Source organism: Oncorhynchus clarkii, chromosome 23, assembly GCF_045791955.1.
Source record: "Oncorhynchus clarkii lewisi isolate Uvic-CL-2024 chromosome 23, UVic_Ocla_1.0, whole genome shotgun sequence".
NCBI lineage: Eukaryota > Metazoa > Chordata > Actinopteri > Salmoniformes > Salmonidae > Oncorhynchus > Oncorhynchus clarkii.
The window spans coordinates 60,724,798-60,742,431 of record NC_092169.1 but is presented as its reverse complement, the minus strand read 5'-3'; the positions used below and the strand labels follow the sequence as shown (position 1 = coordinate 60,742,431).

The 17,634-nt window shown below is 45.6% G+C and overlaps 1 protein-coding gene across 1 annotated transcript in view; it reads right to left on the bottom strand.

The window, feature by feature from the left end:
• LOC139381183 (ryanodine receptor 2-like) overlaps positions 1–17,634 on the bottom strand; it is a 497,608-nt gene that overhangs the window by 247,429 nt on the left and 232,545 nt on the right. The window contains exons 16-21 of the mRNA XM_071124606.1: positions 12,733–12,851; positions 11,353–11,486; positions 9,408–9,649; positions 5,614–5,806; positions 3,087–3,303; positions 2,660–2,764 (exon numbers count right to left, since the gene is read on the bottom strand). Coding sequence (XP_070980707.1) covers positions 2,660–2,764; positions 3,087–3,303; positions 5,614–5,806; positions 9,408–9,649; positions 11,353–11,486; positions 12,733–12,851 — 1,010 coding nt within the window. The remainder of the gene's footprint in view (positions 1–2,659; positions 2,765–3,086; positions 3,304–5,613; positions 5,807–9,407; positions 9,650–11,352; positions 11,487–12,732; positions 12,852–17,634) is intronic.

Below are 17,634 nucleotides of genomic sequence, written 5' to 3'. Positions count from 1 at the left end.
GCAGTCTACCCCCCTACAACCCTACAGGGCAGTCTACCCTCCTACAACCCTACAGGGCAGTCTACCCCCCTACAACACTACAGGGCAGTCTAACCCTCTACAGGGAAGTCTAACCCCATACAGGGCAGTCTAACCCCCTACAGGGCAGTCTAACCCCATACAGGGCAGTCTAACCCCCTACAACCCTACAGGGCAGTCTAACCCCCTACAGGGCATTCTAACCCCCTACAACCCTACAGGGCAGTCTACCCCCCTACAGGGGAGTCTAACCCCCTACAGGGCAGTCTAACCCCATACAGGGCAGTCTAACCCCATACAGGGCAGTCTAACCCCATACAGGGCAGTCTAACAGGGCAGTCTAACCCCATACAGGGCAGTCTAACCCCCTACAACCCTACAGAGCAGCCTAACCCCCTACAGGGCATTCTAACCCCCTACAACCCTACAGGGCAGTCTAACCCATACAACCCTACAGGGCAGTCTAACCCCCTACAACCCTACAGGGCAGTCTACCCCCCTACAACCCTACAGGGCAGTCTAATCCCCTACAGGGCAGTCTAACCCCCTACAGGGAAGTCTAACCCCTACAACCCTACAGGGCAGTCTAACCCCCTACAACCCTACAGGGCAGTCTAACCCCCTACAACCCTACAGGGCAGTCTAACCCCCTACAGGGCAGTCTAACCCATACAACCCTACAGGGCAGTCTACCCCCTACAACCCTACAGGGCAGTCTACCCCCCTACAACCCTACAGGGCAGTCTACCCTCCTACAACCCTACAGGGCAGTCTACCCCCCTACAACACTACAGGGCAGTCTAACCCTCTACAGGGCAGTCTAACCCCATACAGGGCAGTCTAACCCCCTACAGGGCAGTCTAACCCCATACAGGGCAGTCTAACCCCATACAGGGCAGTCTAACAGGGCAGTCTAACCCCATACAGGGCAGTCTAACCCCCTACAACCCTACAGAGCAGTCTACCCCCCTACAGGGCAGTCTAACCCCCTACAGGCCAGTCTAACCCTCTACAGGGGAGTCTAACCCCCTACAGGGCAGTCTAACCCCCTACAGGGCAGTCTAACCCCCTACAGGGCAGTCTAACCCCCTACAGGGGAGTCTAACCCCCTACAGGGCAGTCTAACCCCCTACAGGGCAGTCGAACCCCCTAGAACCCTACAGGCCAGTCTAACCCCATACAGGGCAGTCTAACCCCCTACAACCCTACAGGGCAGTCTAACCCCCTACAGGGCATTCTAACCCCCTACAACCCTACAGGGCAGTCTAACCCCCTACAGGGGAGTCTAACCCCCTACAGGGCATTCTAACCCCTTACAGGGCAGTCTAACCCCATACAGGGCAGTCTAACCCCCTACAACCCTACAGGGCAGTCTAACCCCCTACAGGGCAGTCTAACCCCATACAACCCTACAGGGCAGTCTACCCCCCTACAGGGCAGTCTAACCCCCTACGGGCCAGTCTAACCCTCTACAGGGGAGTCTAACCCCCTACAGGGCAGTCTAACCCCCTACAGGGCAGTCTAACCCCCTACAGGGCAGTCTAACCCCCTACAGGGGAGTCTAACCCCCTACAGGGCAGTCTAACCCCCTACAGGGCAGTCTAACCCCCTAGAACCCTACAGGGCAGTCTAACCCCCTACAGGGCAGTCTAACCCCCTACAGGGCAGTCTAACCCCCTACAGGGCAGTCTAACCCTCTACAGGGGAGTCTAACCCCCTACAGGGCAGTCTAACCCCCTACAGGGGAGTCTAACCCCCTACAGGGTAGTTTTACCCCCTACAGTGGAGTCTAACCCCCTACAGGGCAGTCTAACCCCCTACAGGGCAGTCTAACCCCCTACAGGGCAGTCTAACCCCCTACAGGGCAGTCTAACCCCCTACAGGGCAGTCTAACCCCCTACAGGGGAGTCTAACCCCTACAGGGCAGTCTAACCCCCTACAGGGCAGTCTAACCCCCTACAGGGGAGTCTAACCCCCTACAGGGGAGTCTAACCCCCTACAGGGCAGTCTAACCCCCTACAGGGCAGTCTAACCCCCTACAGGGCAGTCTAACCCCCTACAGGGCAGTCTAACCCCCTACAGGGGAGTCTAACCCCCTACAGGGCAGTCTAACCCCCTACAGGGGAGTCTAACCCCCTACAGGGCAGTCTAACCCCCTACAGGGCAGTCTAACCCCCTACAGGGCAGTCTAACCCCCTACAGGGCAGTCTAACCCCTTGCTGCTCTAGAGCAGCAGAGAGGAAAGAGAAAACCAACTGATGTCATTCTATGATTTATTACATTCTGGTGAGTAAGGGTTTATTTAGTCTTCTAGGGCAACAAGTAATGACCCGGGCCGACTCTAGTCTTTTGGAGGCCCTATGCGAGATTTGGGCCCCCCCCCCCCCCCTCACCAAGTGGGAAAGAAAATGTAATGACCCCCGTCTTGACGGCGGAGAGAAAAATAAAAATTTTAAAGTTTATTTCCTGTAATTCCCCAAAAATGTTTCAGTTTTAGAGCAAGTTTTACGCAGTTCTAAACCGTTGTGGATGGGTTATTAGCCATTTCAGGTGGTGCGGGTGAACAAACAGCTGACCCGCGCATCATTAGCGTGCACGTGTGACCGTGCCTGCTTGTGTGAGCGTGCACGTGTGTACTCACAGCTCCGTACGTCCAGCCCAGGTCAATCTTGTTCATCACCCACAGCTCATGGATGTTCTCTGCCAGCTTCTCCCTGATCCTCTCCAGGTGAGGAGGCAGAACAACCTGAAACCACAACACATGATACACAGGAAGTCCATGCCATTGGCCAGAAGCATTACCCACACAGTACATGGGGACAGAGGTTGTTGTTCTGGGACATCACTTTGTTATAACTAGTGTTGATCTGGACTAACTACTGAGGCAAGGGAGGCTAGTCAATTGACCTTAACCCCTGTCAGTTGTTGAATAGTTAAAGTAGATCTTGGCTAACTACTGAGGCAAGGGAGGCTATTCAATTGACCTTAACCCCTGTCAGTTGTTGACTAGTTAAAGTAGAGTTGACACCCACCATGACACAGTATAGTAAAGGGTATTCTTTACCCACCTGGCTGGTGTCAACAGGTGTAGGGGTGAAGGCAGCCTGGGACAGGGTGATGGTGGGACCCAGTAGATCCCTGGTCTCACTGTGGTCCTCCTTGTACTCCTGGCTGTGTTCCACTCTAAGCTTCTCCCTGGGTAGCACAGCCTCGAAACACGGAGCGTAGCCCGGCGGGGGCAGGAACTTAAACTCTCCTTGACGACCACCCAGCAGGAAACGCACTCTGGAGGGAACAAGAAGAGGAAGAAGAAGAAGAAGGAGAAAAAGAAGGAAGGAGAAGAAGGAGAAGAAGAAGAAGGATTAGGAGAAGAAGGATTAGGAGAAGAATAAGGAGAAGAAGGCGAAAAAGAAGGAGAAGAAGGATTAGGAGAAGGAGAAGAAGGCGAAAAATAAGGGGAAGAAGGATTAGGAGAAGAAGGAGAAGAAGGAGAAAAAGAAGGAGAAGAAGGCGAAAAAGAAGGAGAAGAAGGATTAGGAGAAGAAGGAGAAGAAGGATTAGGAGAAGAAGGAGAAGAAGGCGAAAAAGAAGGGGAAGAAGGATTAGGAGAAGAAGAAGGAGAAGAAGGAGAAAAAGAAGGAGAAGAAGGCGAAAAAGAAGGAGAAGAAGGATTAAGAGAAGAAGAAGGAGAAGAAGGTGAAAAACGAAAGAGAAGAAGGATAAGAAGTAGAAAGATTAGAAGAAGAAGAAGAAGGAGAAGGCGGTGGCGAAAAAGAAGGAGAAGAAGAAGAACGATTAGAAGAAGAAGGAGAAGAAGGATTAGAAGAAGAAGGAGAAGAAGGATTAGAAGAAGAAGGATTAGAAGAAGGAGAAGAAGGATTAGAAGAAGTAGAAGGATTAGAAGAAGAAGGATTAGGAGAAGAGAAGAAGAAGAAGAAGAAGAAGGATTAGGAGAAGAAGGATTAGGAGAAGAAGTAGAAGGATTAGGAGAAGAAGGATTAGGAGAAGAAGGATTAGGAGAAGAAGAAGAAGGATTAGGAGAAGAAGTAGAAGGATTAGGAGAAGAAGGATTAGGAGAAGAGAAGAAGAAGAAGAAGAAGAAGGATTAGGAGAAGAAGTAGAAGGATTAGGAGAAGAAGAAGAAGGCGAAAAAGAAGGAGAAAAAGGATTAGGAGAAGAAGGATTAGGAGAAGAAGAAGGAGAAGAAGGCAAAAAAGAAGGACAGCACTGAGCCTTTTCATCACATGTTTCATGAGTTGAAGAACACATTAGGAGGGATCTTAGACCAGGCCTCCATACAGAACCCTTACAGATCAGTGATATCCTTTTGTCTGTGCTTATGTACTGCCCTCCTCAATTCAAACCACAGCTTTTCAATGGATTTCAAGTCTGGAGACTGAGATGGCCATCGATAAATGTAGATTTTGTGACCAATGAAACATGTATTTGTGGTCTAAGATTAGGAATGTGTTCTTCAACTCATGACACATGTATTTGTGGTCTAAGATCCCTCCTAATGTGTTCTCTAACTCATGAAACATGTATTTGTGGTCTAAGATCCCTCCTAATGTGTTCTCTAACTCATGAAACATGTATTTGTGGTCTAAGACCCCTCCTAATGTGTTCTTCAACTCATGAAACATGTATTTGTGGTCTAAGATCCCTCCTAATGTGTTCTCTAACTCATGAAACATGTATTTGTGGTCTAAGATCCCTCCTAATGTGTTCTCTAACTCATGAAACATGTATTTGTGGTCTAAGATCCCTCCTAATGTGTTTAACTCATGACACATGTATCTGTGGTCTAAGATCCCTACTAATGTGTTCTCCAACTCATGAAACATTCTAGAAAAAGGCTCAGTGGCGTTATCCTCGCAAGGTGAGGTATTGAAAACAGGGGTGTCGATAATTACTACCTTTTTGAGAGAAAAAAAAATGACTTGTTAAACAAAATATCTTTCTCTGATCAATTTTATTATTATACAATAATACAAATAAAACATTTTGAGGAGACAATGTAGCTCAGTATTTAAATAATTTATTTCTGCTCATCTTTACAAAGGGTGTCAATAATTTATTTCTGCTCATCTTTATAAAGGGTGTCAATAATTTATTTCTGCTCATCTTTATAAAGGGTGTCAATAATTTATTTCTGCTCATCTTTATAAAGGGTGTCAATAATTTATTTTTGCTCATCTTTATAAAGGGTGTCAATAATTTATGTCTGCTCATCTTTATATAGGGTGTCAATAATTTATGTCTGCTCATCTTTATATAGGGTGTCAATCATTTATTTTTGCTCATCTTTATATAGGGTGTCAATAATTTATTTTTGCTCATCTTTATAAAGGGTGTCAATAATTTCCGACCCCCTACTGTATGTCGCTGTAAACAGCAATACGAGGGTCAACCATTTGTTCTAACTCCGCCTTGCATACTCTCAGCATAATATACTGAGCGTGGGTGGGCCATGTGAGAGCTACATGTAGGCCGGCTGCTAAAACAAACACTTACGAGAGGTCAAAAGGGTCAGAAGAGACCCAATGATTGATCATGTTGATTGATCGATTGATTGGTTGGTTGAGGAGCACTCACTTGACCCCAGCGGAGAAGCTGGCTACAGGGAAGAACAGTCCGTCAGAGTTGAAGTTCTCAAACATCCCCTGGACGGGCTGACCGTTGATACGGAAGGACATACTGGGAGCGCTGAGGTCCAGACAACAGCTGACCACGTCATCCACACGGAGGAGATGTTGATTGGGTGAGCTCACTGTCCTGGCGATGCAGCCTGAGAGAGAGGGAGGAGGGAGGAGGGAGGGAAGGAGATGGAGAGAGGGAGGGAGAGATGTACGAAGGGTAGAGGAGAGAGGGAGGAAGGGTAGAGGAGAGAGGGGGTAGAGGAGAGAGGTGGTAGAGGAGAGGAGAGAGGAAGGAAGGGTAGAGGAGAGAGGGGGTAGAGGAGAGAGGTGGTAGAGGAGAGGAGAGAGGAAGAAAGGGTAGAGGAGAGAGGGGGTAGAGGAGAGGAGAGAGGTAGTAGGGGGTAGAGGAGAGAGGTAGTAAGGGGTAGAGGAGAGAGGGAGGAGGGGTAGAGGAGAGAGGTAGTAAGGGGTAGAGGAGAGAGGGAGGAGGGGTAGAGTAGAGGGAGGGTAGAGGAGAGGAGAGAGGGGGTAGAGGAGAGAGGGGTAGAGGAGAGGAGAGAGGGAGGAAGGGTAGAGGAGAGAGGGAGTAGAGGAGAGGAGAGAGGGGGTAGAGGAGAGGAGAGGAGAGAGGGGTAGAGGAGAGGAGAGAGGGAGGGAGGAGGGGTAGAGTAGAGAGTGGGTAGAGGAGAGGAGAGAGGGGGTAGAGGAGAGGAGAGAGGGGGTAGAGGAGAGAGGGGTAGAGGAGAGGAGAGAGGGAGGAAGGGTAGAGGAGAGAGGGAGTAGAGGAGAGGAGAGAGGGGGTAGAGGAGAGGAAAAAGGGGGTAGAGGAGAAAGGGAGGAAGGGCAGAGGAGAGAACATATTTTCTAAACAACACACACACAGACCCAGTGTAACAGACAGAGTTGCCTTGGAAACCAACATCATTGTTTTTCACTACCCAGCGATTCCACTGCATATAAGGACATCAATAAAAGTCAGATCTGATATTTGATGACCCCTGTCAAGAAGCAGGGAGTGTGTGTGTGTGTGTGCGTGCGTGCGTGTGTGTGAGTGTGTGTGTGTGTGTGTGTGTGTGTGTGTGTGTGCGTGTGTGTGTGTGTGTGCGTGTGTGTGAGTGTGTGTGTGTGTGTGTGTGTGTGTGTTTGTGTGTGTGTGTGTGTTTGTGTGTGTGTGTGTGTGTGTGTGTGTGTGTGTGTGTGTGTGTGTGTGTGTGTGCGTGTGTGTGTGTGTTGCTGCCTTTGCAGTAAAATGGACAGTGACGTGAAATAACCAACAGGCAGCCAAGTGTAGTATTTATGTGGCTTCATTCACTGCAGTTGGCCTGATGCAACAACATGAATATTCACCTCCTCAGCCTCTCTTTCAGGAGAGCAAACACTCTGCATTATTCCTACAGGATCTCTACGCTCTGGACACTACAGACATGACTGCAGCACACGTCTAGACCACAGGGCTCTGTGCAGAAGTGGTGGGGAACAGGAAGCCATGTGACACACGACCATATTCTCCAACGTGAGATATTTCGCTCCAAACCCAAGAAACAAAGACATCCTCTCAACCTCCCAACCATCACACAGCATTCTGGGGGATCATTACCCCTCACACAGCATTCTGGGGGATCATTATCCCTCACACAGCATTCTGGGGGAACATTACCCCTCACGGAGCATTTTGGGGGATCATTATCCCTCACACAGCATTCTGGGGGAACATTACCCCTCACGGAGCATTCTGGGGGATCATTATCCCTCACACAGCATTCTGGGGGAACATTACCCCTCACACAGCATTCTGGGGGATCATTATCCCTCACACAGCATTCTGGGGGAACATTACCCCTCACGGAGCATTCTGGGGGATCATTACCCCTCACACAGCATTCTGGGGGATCATTATCCCTCACACAGCATTCTGGGGGAACATTACCCCTCACGGAGCATTCTGGGGGATCATTATCCCTCACACAGCATTCTGGGGGAACATTACCCCTCACACAGCATTCTGGGGGATCATTACCCCTCACACAGCATTCTTGGGGAACATTACCCCTCACACAGCATTCTGGGGGATCATTACCCCTCACACAGCATTCTGGGGGATCATTACCCCTCACACAGAATTCTCGGGGAACATTACCCCCTCACACAGCATTCTCGGGGAACATTACCCCCTCACACAGCATTCTGGGGGAACATTACCCCTCACACACCATTTTGGGTGAACATTACCCCTCACACAGCATTATGGGTGAACATTACCCCTCACACAGCATTCTGGGGGAACATTACCCCTCACACAGCATTCTGGGGGAACATTACCCCCTCACACAGCACTCTGCGGGAACATTACCCCTCAAACAAAATTATGGGGGAACATTACCCCTTTGTCAACACTCAATTACACCCTTATCCTGTGTTTCACTACCCACACAACTCAAAGTAGGTAGCCCACTCACACTAGATCAGAGGACTAGAGTAACCTGAAGTGAATATAATAAATTAACTATCTACCCTGACTACAGGTGAATATAATATGGTAACTATCTAACCTGACTACAGGTGAATATAATATAGTAACTAACCAACTTGACTACAGGTGAATATAATATAGTAACTATCTAACCTGACTACAGGTGAATATAATATAGTAACTATCTAACCTGACTACAGGTGAATATAATATAGTAACTATCTAACTACCTAACCTGACTACAGGTGAATATAATATGGTAACTATCTAACCTGACTACAGGTGAATATAATATAGTAACTATCTAACCTGACTACAGGTGAATATAATATAGTAACTATCTAACCTGACTACAGGTGAATATAATATAGTAACTATCTAACTATCTAACCTGACTACAGGTGAATATAATATAGTAACTATCTAACCTGACTACAGGTGAATATACTATAGTAACTATCTAACCTGACTACAGGTGAATATAATATAGTAACTATCCAACCTGACTACAGGTGAATATAATAGTAACTATCTAACCTGACTACAGGTGAATATAATATAGTAACTATCTAACCTGACTACAGGTGAATATAATAGACTAGCTATCTAACCTGACTACAGGTTAATATAATATAGTAACTATCTAACTATCTAACCTGACTACAGGTGAATATAATATAGTAACTATCTAACTATCTAACCTGACTACAGGTGAATATAATATAGTAACTATCTAACTATCTAACCTGACTACAGGTGAATATAATATAGTAACTATCTAACCTGACTACAGGTGAATATAATATAGTAACTATCTAACTAACTAACCTGACTACAGGTGAATATAATATAGTAACTATCTAACCTGACTACAGGTGAATATAATATAGTAACTATCTAACTTTCTAACCTGACTACAGGTGAATATAATATAGTAACTATCTAACCTGACTACGGGTGAATATACTATAGTAACTATCTAACCTCACTACAGGTGAATATAATATAGTAACTATCTAACCTGACTACAGGTGAATATACTATAGTAACTATCTAACCTGACTACAGGTGAATATAATATAGTAACTATCTAACCTGACTACAGGTGAATATAATATAGTAACTATCTAACCTGACTACAGGTGAATATAATATAGTAACTATCTAACCTGACTACAGGTGAATATAATATAGCAACTATCTAACCTGACTACAGGTGAATATAATATAGTAACTATCTAACCTGACCACAGGTGAATATAATAGACTAGCCATCTCACCTGACCACAGGTGCAAGCCATCGAAGCCGTAGGAGTACAGGTCGTCACCGAGCCCGTTTCCTCCCCAGCCCTCTCCTCCCCCAGGGTAGGGTTGGTAGCCGTCCGTGGTGGCCCAGCCCACTCTGAGATGTGTGGCTTCGGCCGTAACGAAGGGTAACACCTGGTCCACCATCAGCTCATAATACCACTTCCTGTACTGGGCAGAGCCTTCACTCACACCCAGGAAGATGTTAGGCCTCATGCTGCCATGTGGGAAGAAGGATAACAAGGGGTTAATGTCGGTTAAAGTTCAATACTGGAACAATGTTGTTTTTCTTGTCTATATTGAATACATAATTTAAACATCACAGTGTAGGTTGTAAAAAGTATGTGAACCCCCCTAGTCTAATGACTTCTCCAAAAGCTAATTGGAGTCAGGAGTCAACTAAGCTGGAGTCCAATCAGTGAGACGAGATTGGAGATGTTGGTTAGAGCTGCCTAGAAGTATAAAAAACTCTCAAAATGTTAACCATACTTCAAACAAAAGAGACCTCAGAAGACCTACGATTAAGAATTGTTGACTTTCATAAAGCTGGAAAGGGTTACAAAAGTATCTCTAAGAACCTTGATGTTCATCAAGCCAGAGTAAGACAAATTGTCTATAAATGGAGAAAGTTCAGCACTGTTGCTACTCTCCCTAGGATTGGCCGTCCTGCATAGATGACTGCAAGAGCACAGCGCAGATTGCTCAATGAGGTTAAGAAGAATCCTAGAGTGTCAGCTAAAGACTTACAGAAATCTCTGGAACATGCTAACATCTCTGTTGATGAGTAAAACACTAATGGGAGGGAGGACACCACGGAAGAAGCCACTGTCCAAAAAAAAACATTGCTGCACGTCTGAAGTTTGCAGAAGAGCACCTGGATGTTCCACAGCGCTACTGGCAAAATATTCTGTGGACAGATGGAACTACAGATGAGTCTTTTGGAAGGAACACACACGGTGGAGAAAAAAAGTCACAGCACACCAACATCAAAACCTCATCCGAACTGTAAAGTCTGGTGGAGGGAGCATCATGGTTTAGGGCTGCTTTGCTGCCTCAAAGCCTGGACAGCTTGCTATCATCAATGGAAAAATTAATTCCCAAGTTTATCGAGACATTTTACAGGAGAATGTAAGGCTATCTGTTCGCCAATATAAGCTCAACATAAGTTGGGTGATGAAACAGGACAAAGACCCAAAACACAGAAGTAAATCAACAACAGAATGGCTTCAACAGAAGAAAAAACATCTTGCCCAGTCAAGAGTCCTGACCTCAACCAGATTGAGATGCTGTGGCAGGACCTCAAGAGAGCAGTTCACACAAGACAAGGCAAACGATCACGTATCACAAAGGGAAACCCAGCCGCGAGCTTCCCAGTGACGAGAGCCTACCAGATGAGTGAAATATCTTCTATGCTCGCTTCGAGGCTAGCAAAACTGAACCATGCATGAGAGCACCATCTATTCCGGATGACTGTGTGATCACGCTGTCCGTAGCCGATGTGAGTAAGACCTTTAAACAGGTCAACATTCACAAGGCTACATGGCCAGATGGATTACCAGGACGTGTACTGCGAGCATGCGCTGACCAGTTGGCAAGTGTCTTCACTGACATTTTAAACCTCTCCCTGACCCAGTCTGTAACACCATCATGTTTCAAGCAGACCACCATAGTCCCTGTGCCCAAGAATGCCAAGGTAACTTGTCTAAATGATTACTGCCCCGTAGCACTCATATCACCCTGGACCCACTGCCAGGACAACAACCTCTCTCTCCTAACCTTGTGGTTAGGGTTTGGGTTTGGGTTGGGGTTAGGGTTAGGGTTTGGGTTAGGGTTAGGGTTTGGGTTAGGTTTAGGGTTAGGGTTTGGGTTGGGGTTTGGGTTAGAGTTAGGGTTAGGGGAGATGGAGGAAGGCGGCTGTACCTGCTGACATGGTTGACAAGTCGTGTCTGTAGAAGCAGGTCTCTGCCAGGTAGCAGGTTGTCACAGATCAGGTGTTGGTTGGACCGCACGGCCACACCATGACAGACACACAGAGAACAGAGCACGTCCAGAACCTGTTGGGTTAACACAGAGAACAGACCATGATACAGATCAGATGCTGGTTGGAACAACAACATTCAGAGTGTAGGCTACATTATTGCCTAATCTGCAACTTAATGTTGTTGACAGTGGAGGAGGTATTGGACATAAAACATCTACAGAGTGGTAGAATGGCTTTGCTATTGTCAAACATGGAACACCAGGCCTTTCTACTTAAGGCTCACCCAACACTACTCACTGGAGAGAAAGTACAGGACTCTTCAATCATTTAGACGTGGCAACATGACCAAGCCTTTCAGTAATGTCGGTCCATTAGCTAATCATGTAAAAAAAACAAGGGGAACATTAAATTATTAAAGGTATTGAGCGCTTAAGTTGTTCGCTTGTGTATTGCGTGAACATCTGTGATATACAGCTACATAGTTAGATCGATTGCTTCAGATCTCAACTCATCAGCTGAAAAAATAAACATATCCCAACTAATACCTCTTCTAAAAATCAATAACAGGACTTATGTCTCTGAAATATTGAAACATTAAATGAAATATCATGAAAGAGTGGAATGGTAGAGCCGACCCACTGGTGCAAGGTGTTGCTCACACATTTATCATCACAATTCATTGTAAAGAAATAATGAATAAACAATTCATAGTGCATTATGTATATAATCTCTGTTAAATAGGTAGGTCCATCACTCAGCTAGGTGATCATCCATTCTGTATGTCTATAGTATATAAGTATAGTATATAAGGAGCTGGTTACCTATAATACCTGGTTTATAGGTAGGTGGTCTCTACCCACCTTGTGGTTATCTATAATACCTGGTTTATAGGTAGGTGGTCTCTACCCACCTTGTGGTTGTCTATAATCCCTGGTTTATAGGTAGGTGGTCTCTACCCACCTTGTGGTTATCTATAATACCTGGTTTATAGGTAGGTGGTCTCTACCCACCTTGTGGTTATCTATAATACCTGGTTTATAGGTAGGTGGTCTCTACCCACCTTGTGGTTATCTATAATACCTGGTTTATAGGTAGGTGGTCTCCTCTACCCACCTTGTGGTTATCTATAATACCTGGTTTATAGGTAGGTGGTCTCCTCTACCCACCTTGTGGTTATCTATAATACCTGGTTTATAGGTAGGTAGTCTCTACCCACCTTGTGGTTATCTATAATACCTGGTTTATAGGTAGGTGGTCTCCTCTAACCGCCTTGTGGTTATCTATAATACCTGGTTTATAGGTAGGTGGTCTCTACCCACCTTGTGGTTGCGTCCATGTTTGTCTAGCAGAGAGATGATTGACTTGATGTGTCCCTCCTTGATGATGTTCAGAGCTTCAGGACTCTCCACCAGGACACAGTGAAGCACCTCCAAGATACCTGAACACAACCAGCACAGAGTTAGTATCACACCAACACCCTACTAACTTAAACTAACTAACCCTTGATGATGATGAGAGCTTCAGGACTCTCCACCAGGACACAGTGAAGGACATCCAGGACATATGGAGAACGGAATTACAAAACACCAACAAACATGATCCCTGAATGCCAGACGAGTTGTAAACACCAACAAACAGGATCCCTGAATGTCAGACGAGTTATAAACACCAACAAACAGGATCCCTGAATGCCAGACGAGTTATAAACACCAACAAACAGGATCCCTGAATGCCAGATGAATTATAAACACCAACACCAACAAACAGGATCCCTGAATGCCAGACGAGATATAAACACCAACAAACAGGATCCCTGAATGCCAGATGAGTTATAAACACCAACAAACAGGATCCCTGAATGCCAGACGAGTTATAAACACCAACAAACAGGATCCCTGAATGCCAGACGAGATATAAACACCAACACAAACAGGATCCCTGAATGCCAGACGAGATATAAACACCAACAAACAGGATCCCTGAATGCCAGACGAGCTATAAACACCAACAAACAGGATCCCTGAATGCCAGATGAGTTATAAACACCAACAAACAGGATCCCTGAATGCCAGATGAGTTATAAACACCAACAAACAGGATCCCTGAATGCCAGACGAGTTATAAACACCACCAAACAGGATCCCTGAATGCCAGATGAGATATAAACACCAACAAACAGGATCCCTGAATGCCAGATGAGTTATTAACACCAACAAACAGGATCCCTGAATGCCAGATGAGTTATAAACACCAACAAACAGGATCCCTGAATGCCAGATGAGTTATAAACACCAACAAACAGGATCCCTGAATGCCAGATGAGTTATAAACACCAACAAACAGGATCCCTGAATGCCAGACGAGTTATAAACACCAACAAACAGGATCCCTGAATGCCAGATGAGATATAAACACCAACAAACAGGATCCCTGAATGCCAGATGAGTTATAAACACCAACAAACAGGATCCCTGAATGCCAGATGAGTTATAAACACCAACAAACAGGATCCCTGAATGCCAGACGAGTTATAAACACCAACACCAACAAACAGGATTCCTGAATGCCAGATGAGTTATAAACACCAACACCAACAAACAGGATCCCCGAATGCCAGATGAGTTATAAACACCAACACCAACAAACAGGATCCCTGAATGCCAGATGAGATATAAACATCAACAAACAGGATCCCTGAATGCCAGATGAGTTATAAACACCAACACCAACAAACAGGATCCCTGAATGCCAGATGAGTTATAAACACCAACACCAACAAACAGGATCCCTGAATGCCAGATGAGTTATAAACACCAACACCAACAAACATGATCCCTGAATGCCAGACGAGTTGTAAACACCAACAAACAGGATCCCTGAATGCCAGACGAGTTGTAAACACCAACAAACAGGATCCCTGAATGCCAGACGAGTTGTAAACACCAACACCAACAAACAGGATCCCTGAATGTCAGACGAGTTGTAAACACCAACACCAACAAACAGGATCCCTGAATGCCAGACGAGTTGTAAACACCAACACCAACAAACAGGATCCCTGAATGCCAGATGAGTTGTAAACACCAACACCAACACAAACAGGATCCCTGAATGCCAGACGAGTTATAAACACCAACAAACAGGATCCCTGAATGCAAGACGAGTTGTAAACACCAACACCAACAAACAGGATCCCTGAACGCCAGACCAGTTATAAACACCAACACCAACAAACAGGATCCCTGAATGCCAGACGAGTTGTAAACACCAACACCAACAAACAGGATCCCTGAATGCCAGACGAGTTGTAAACACCAACAAACAGGATCCCTGAATGCCAGATGAGTTGTAAACACCAACACCAACACAAACAGGATCCCTGAATGCCAGACGAGTTGTAAACACCAACACCAACAAACAGGATCCCTGAATGTCAGACGAGTTGTAAACACCAACACCAACAAACAGGATCCCTGAATGCCAGACGAGTTGTAAACACCAACAAACAGGATCCCTGAATGCCAGACGAGTTGTAAACACCAACAAACAGGATCCCTGAATGCCAGACGAGTTGTAAACACCAACACCAACAAACAGGATCCCTGAATGCCAGACGAGTTGTAAACACCAACAAACAGGATCCCTGAATGCCAGACGAGTTGTAAACACCAACACCAACAAACAGGATCCCTGAATGCCAGATGAGTTGTAAACACCAACACCAACACAAACAGGATCCCTGAATGCCAGACGAGTTATAAACACCAACAAACAGGATCCCTGAATGCAAGACGAGTTGTAAACACCAACACCAACAAACAGGATCCCTGAACGCCAGACCAGTTATAAACACCAACACCAACAAACAGGATCCCTGAATGCCAGACGAGTTGTAAACACCAACACAGTTATTCCACCAGGACACAGAGCAGAACCTCTGGCTACATCTATAGGCATTTTTTTTGTTTCAAACCATCTCCTGCCATGTCACTGATGCATCGTGAAACAGTGTTGTTTGATGAAGGCATTGTCTGTATAGTTTTTTGGCCATTTCCCCCAGCATTGTTCCAGCCATATCCACGGTAGCATGAAGAATTAAGTCCTCTAAAATAGTATGGGGCTTGCCTGTCCCAGCCACTCCTCCACAATAGTATGGGGCTTGCCTGTCCTAGCCACTCCTCCACAATGGTATGGGGCTTGCCTGTCCCAGCCACTCCTCCACAATAGTATGGGGCTTGCCTGTCCCAGCCACTCCTCCACAATAGTATGGGGCTTGCCTGTCCCAGCCACTCCTCCACAATAGTATGGGGCTTGCCTGTCCCAGCCACTCGGTAGCTCACCATATAAGACGCTTCTAGCCCCTTCTTATTAATGGTATCTGTTGCTTTTATACATGTCTTACTACTCAAAAGTCATCTTAATTCTCGCTCAAAAAACTCCCGTGGCTTATTTTTCTAATTGGCATGTTTTGTTTCTACATGTCAGCGCAAGATTGAAGGTTTAATCCAAATGTATAGCCCCTGTTGGAAAATACTGTTTGAAAATGTGAATCACATTTCACACTGAGGTAGGCTAACTATGAAAGGTATAAAAGCTTCAGCCTACTAATAATACAAATAGGCCATATTATATTTCAACATTTAAATCACATTCGCTAGCCTATACCAGCCTATACTAGCCTATACCAGCCTATACCAGACTATACCAGCCTATACTAGCCTATACCAGCCTATACTAGCCTATACTAGCCTATACTAGTCTATACTAGCCTATACTAGCCTATACCAGCCTATACCAGCCTATACTAGCCTATACTAACCAATACGAGCCAATACTAGCCTATACCAGCCTATACCAGCCTATACTAGCCTATACTAGCCTATACTAACCAATATGAGCCTATACCAGCCTATACTAGCCTATACCAGCCTATACCAGCCTATACCAGCCTATACTAGCCTATACTAACCTATACCAGCCTATACCAGCCTATACTAGCCTATACCAGCCTATACTAGCCTATACTAAACTATACCAGCCTATACTAGCCTATACTAACCTATACCAGCCTATACTAGCCTATACCAGCCTATACTAGCCTATATTAGCCTATACCAGCCTATACTAGCCTAAACTAACCTATACCAGCCTATACAAGCCTATACTAGCCTATATTAGCCTATAATAGCCTATACTAGCCTATACTAGCCTATACTAGCCTATATTAGCCTATACTAGCCTATACTAGCCTATACTAGCCTATATTAGCCTATACTAGCCTATACTAGCCTATACTAGCCTATACCAGCCTATACCAGCCTATACTAGCCTATACTAGCCTATACCAGCCTATACCAGCCTATACTAGCCTACACTAGCCTATACCAGCCTATACCAGCCTATACCAGCCTATACTAGCCTATACCAGCCTATACTAACCTATACCAGCCTATACCAGCCTATACCAGCCTATACCAGCCTATACTAGCCTATACCAGCCTATACTAGCCTATACCAGCCTATACCAGCCTATACTAGCCTATACTAGCCTATACCAGCCTATACCAGCCTATACCAGCCTATACTAGCCTATACCAGCCTATACCAGCCTATACCAGCCTATACTAACCTATACCAGCCTATACTAGCCTTTACTAACCTATACCAGCCTATACTAGCCTATATGAGCTTATACCAGCCTATACTAGCCTATACCAGCCTATACCAGCCAATACCAGCCTATACTAGCCTATACCAGCCTATACTAGCCTATACCAGCCTATACTAGCCTATACCAGCCTATACTAGCCTATACCAGACTATACCAGCCTATACCAGCCTATACTAGCCTATACCAGACTATACCAGCCTATACCAGCCTATACTAGCCTATACTAGCCTATACCAGCCTATAATAGCCTATACCAGCCTATACCAGCCTACACTAGCCTATACCAGCCTATACTAGCCTATACCAGCCTATACCAGCCTATACTAGCCTATACCAGCCTATACCAGCCTATACCAGCCTATGCTAGCCTATACTAGCCTATACCAGCCTATACCAGCCTATACCAGCCTACACTAGCCTATACCAGCCTATACTAGCCTATACCAGCCTATACCAGCCTATACCAGCCTATACTAGCCTATACCAGCCTATACCAGCCTATACCAGCCTATGCTAGCCTATACTAGCCTATACCAGCCTATACTAGCCT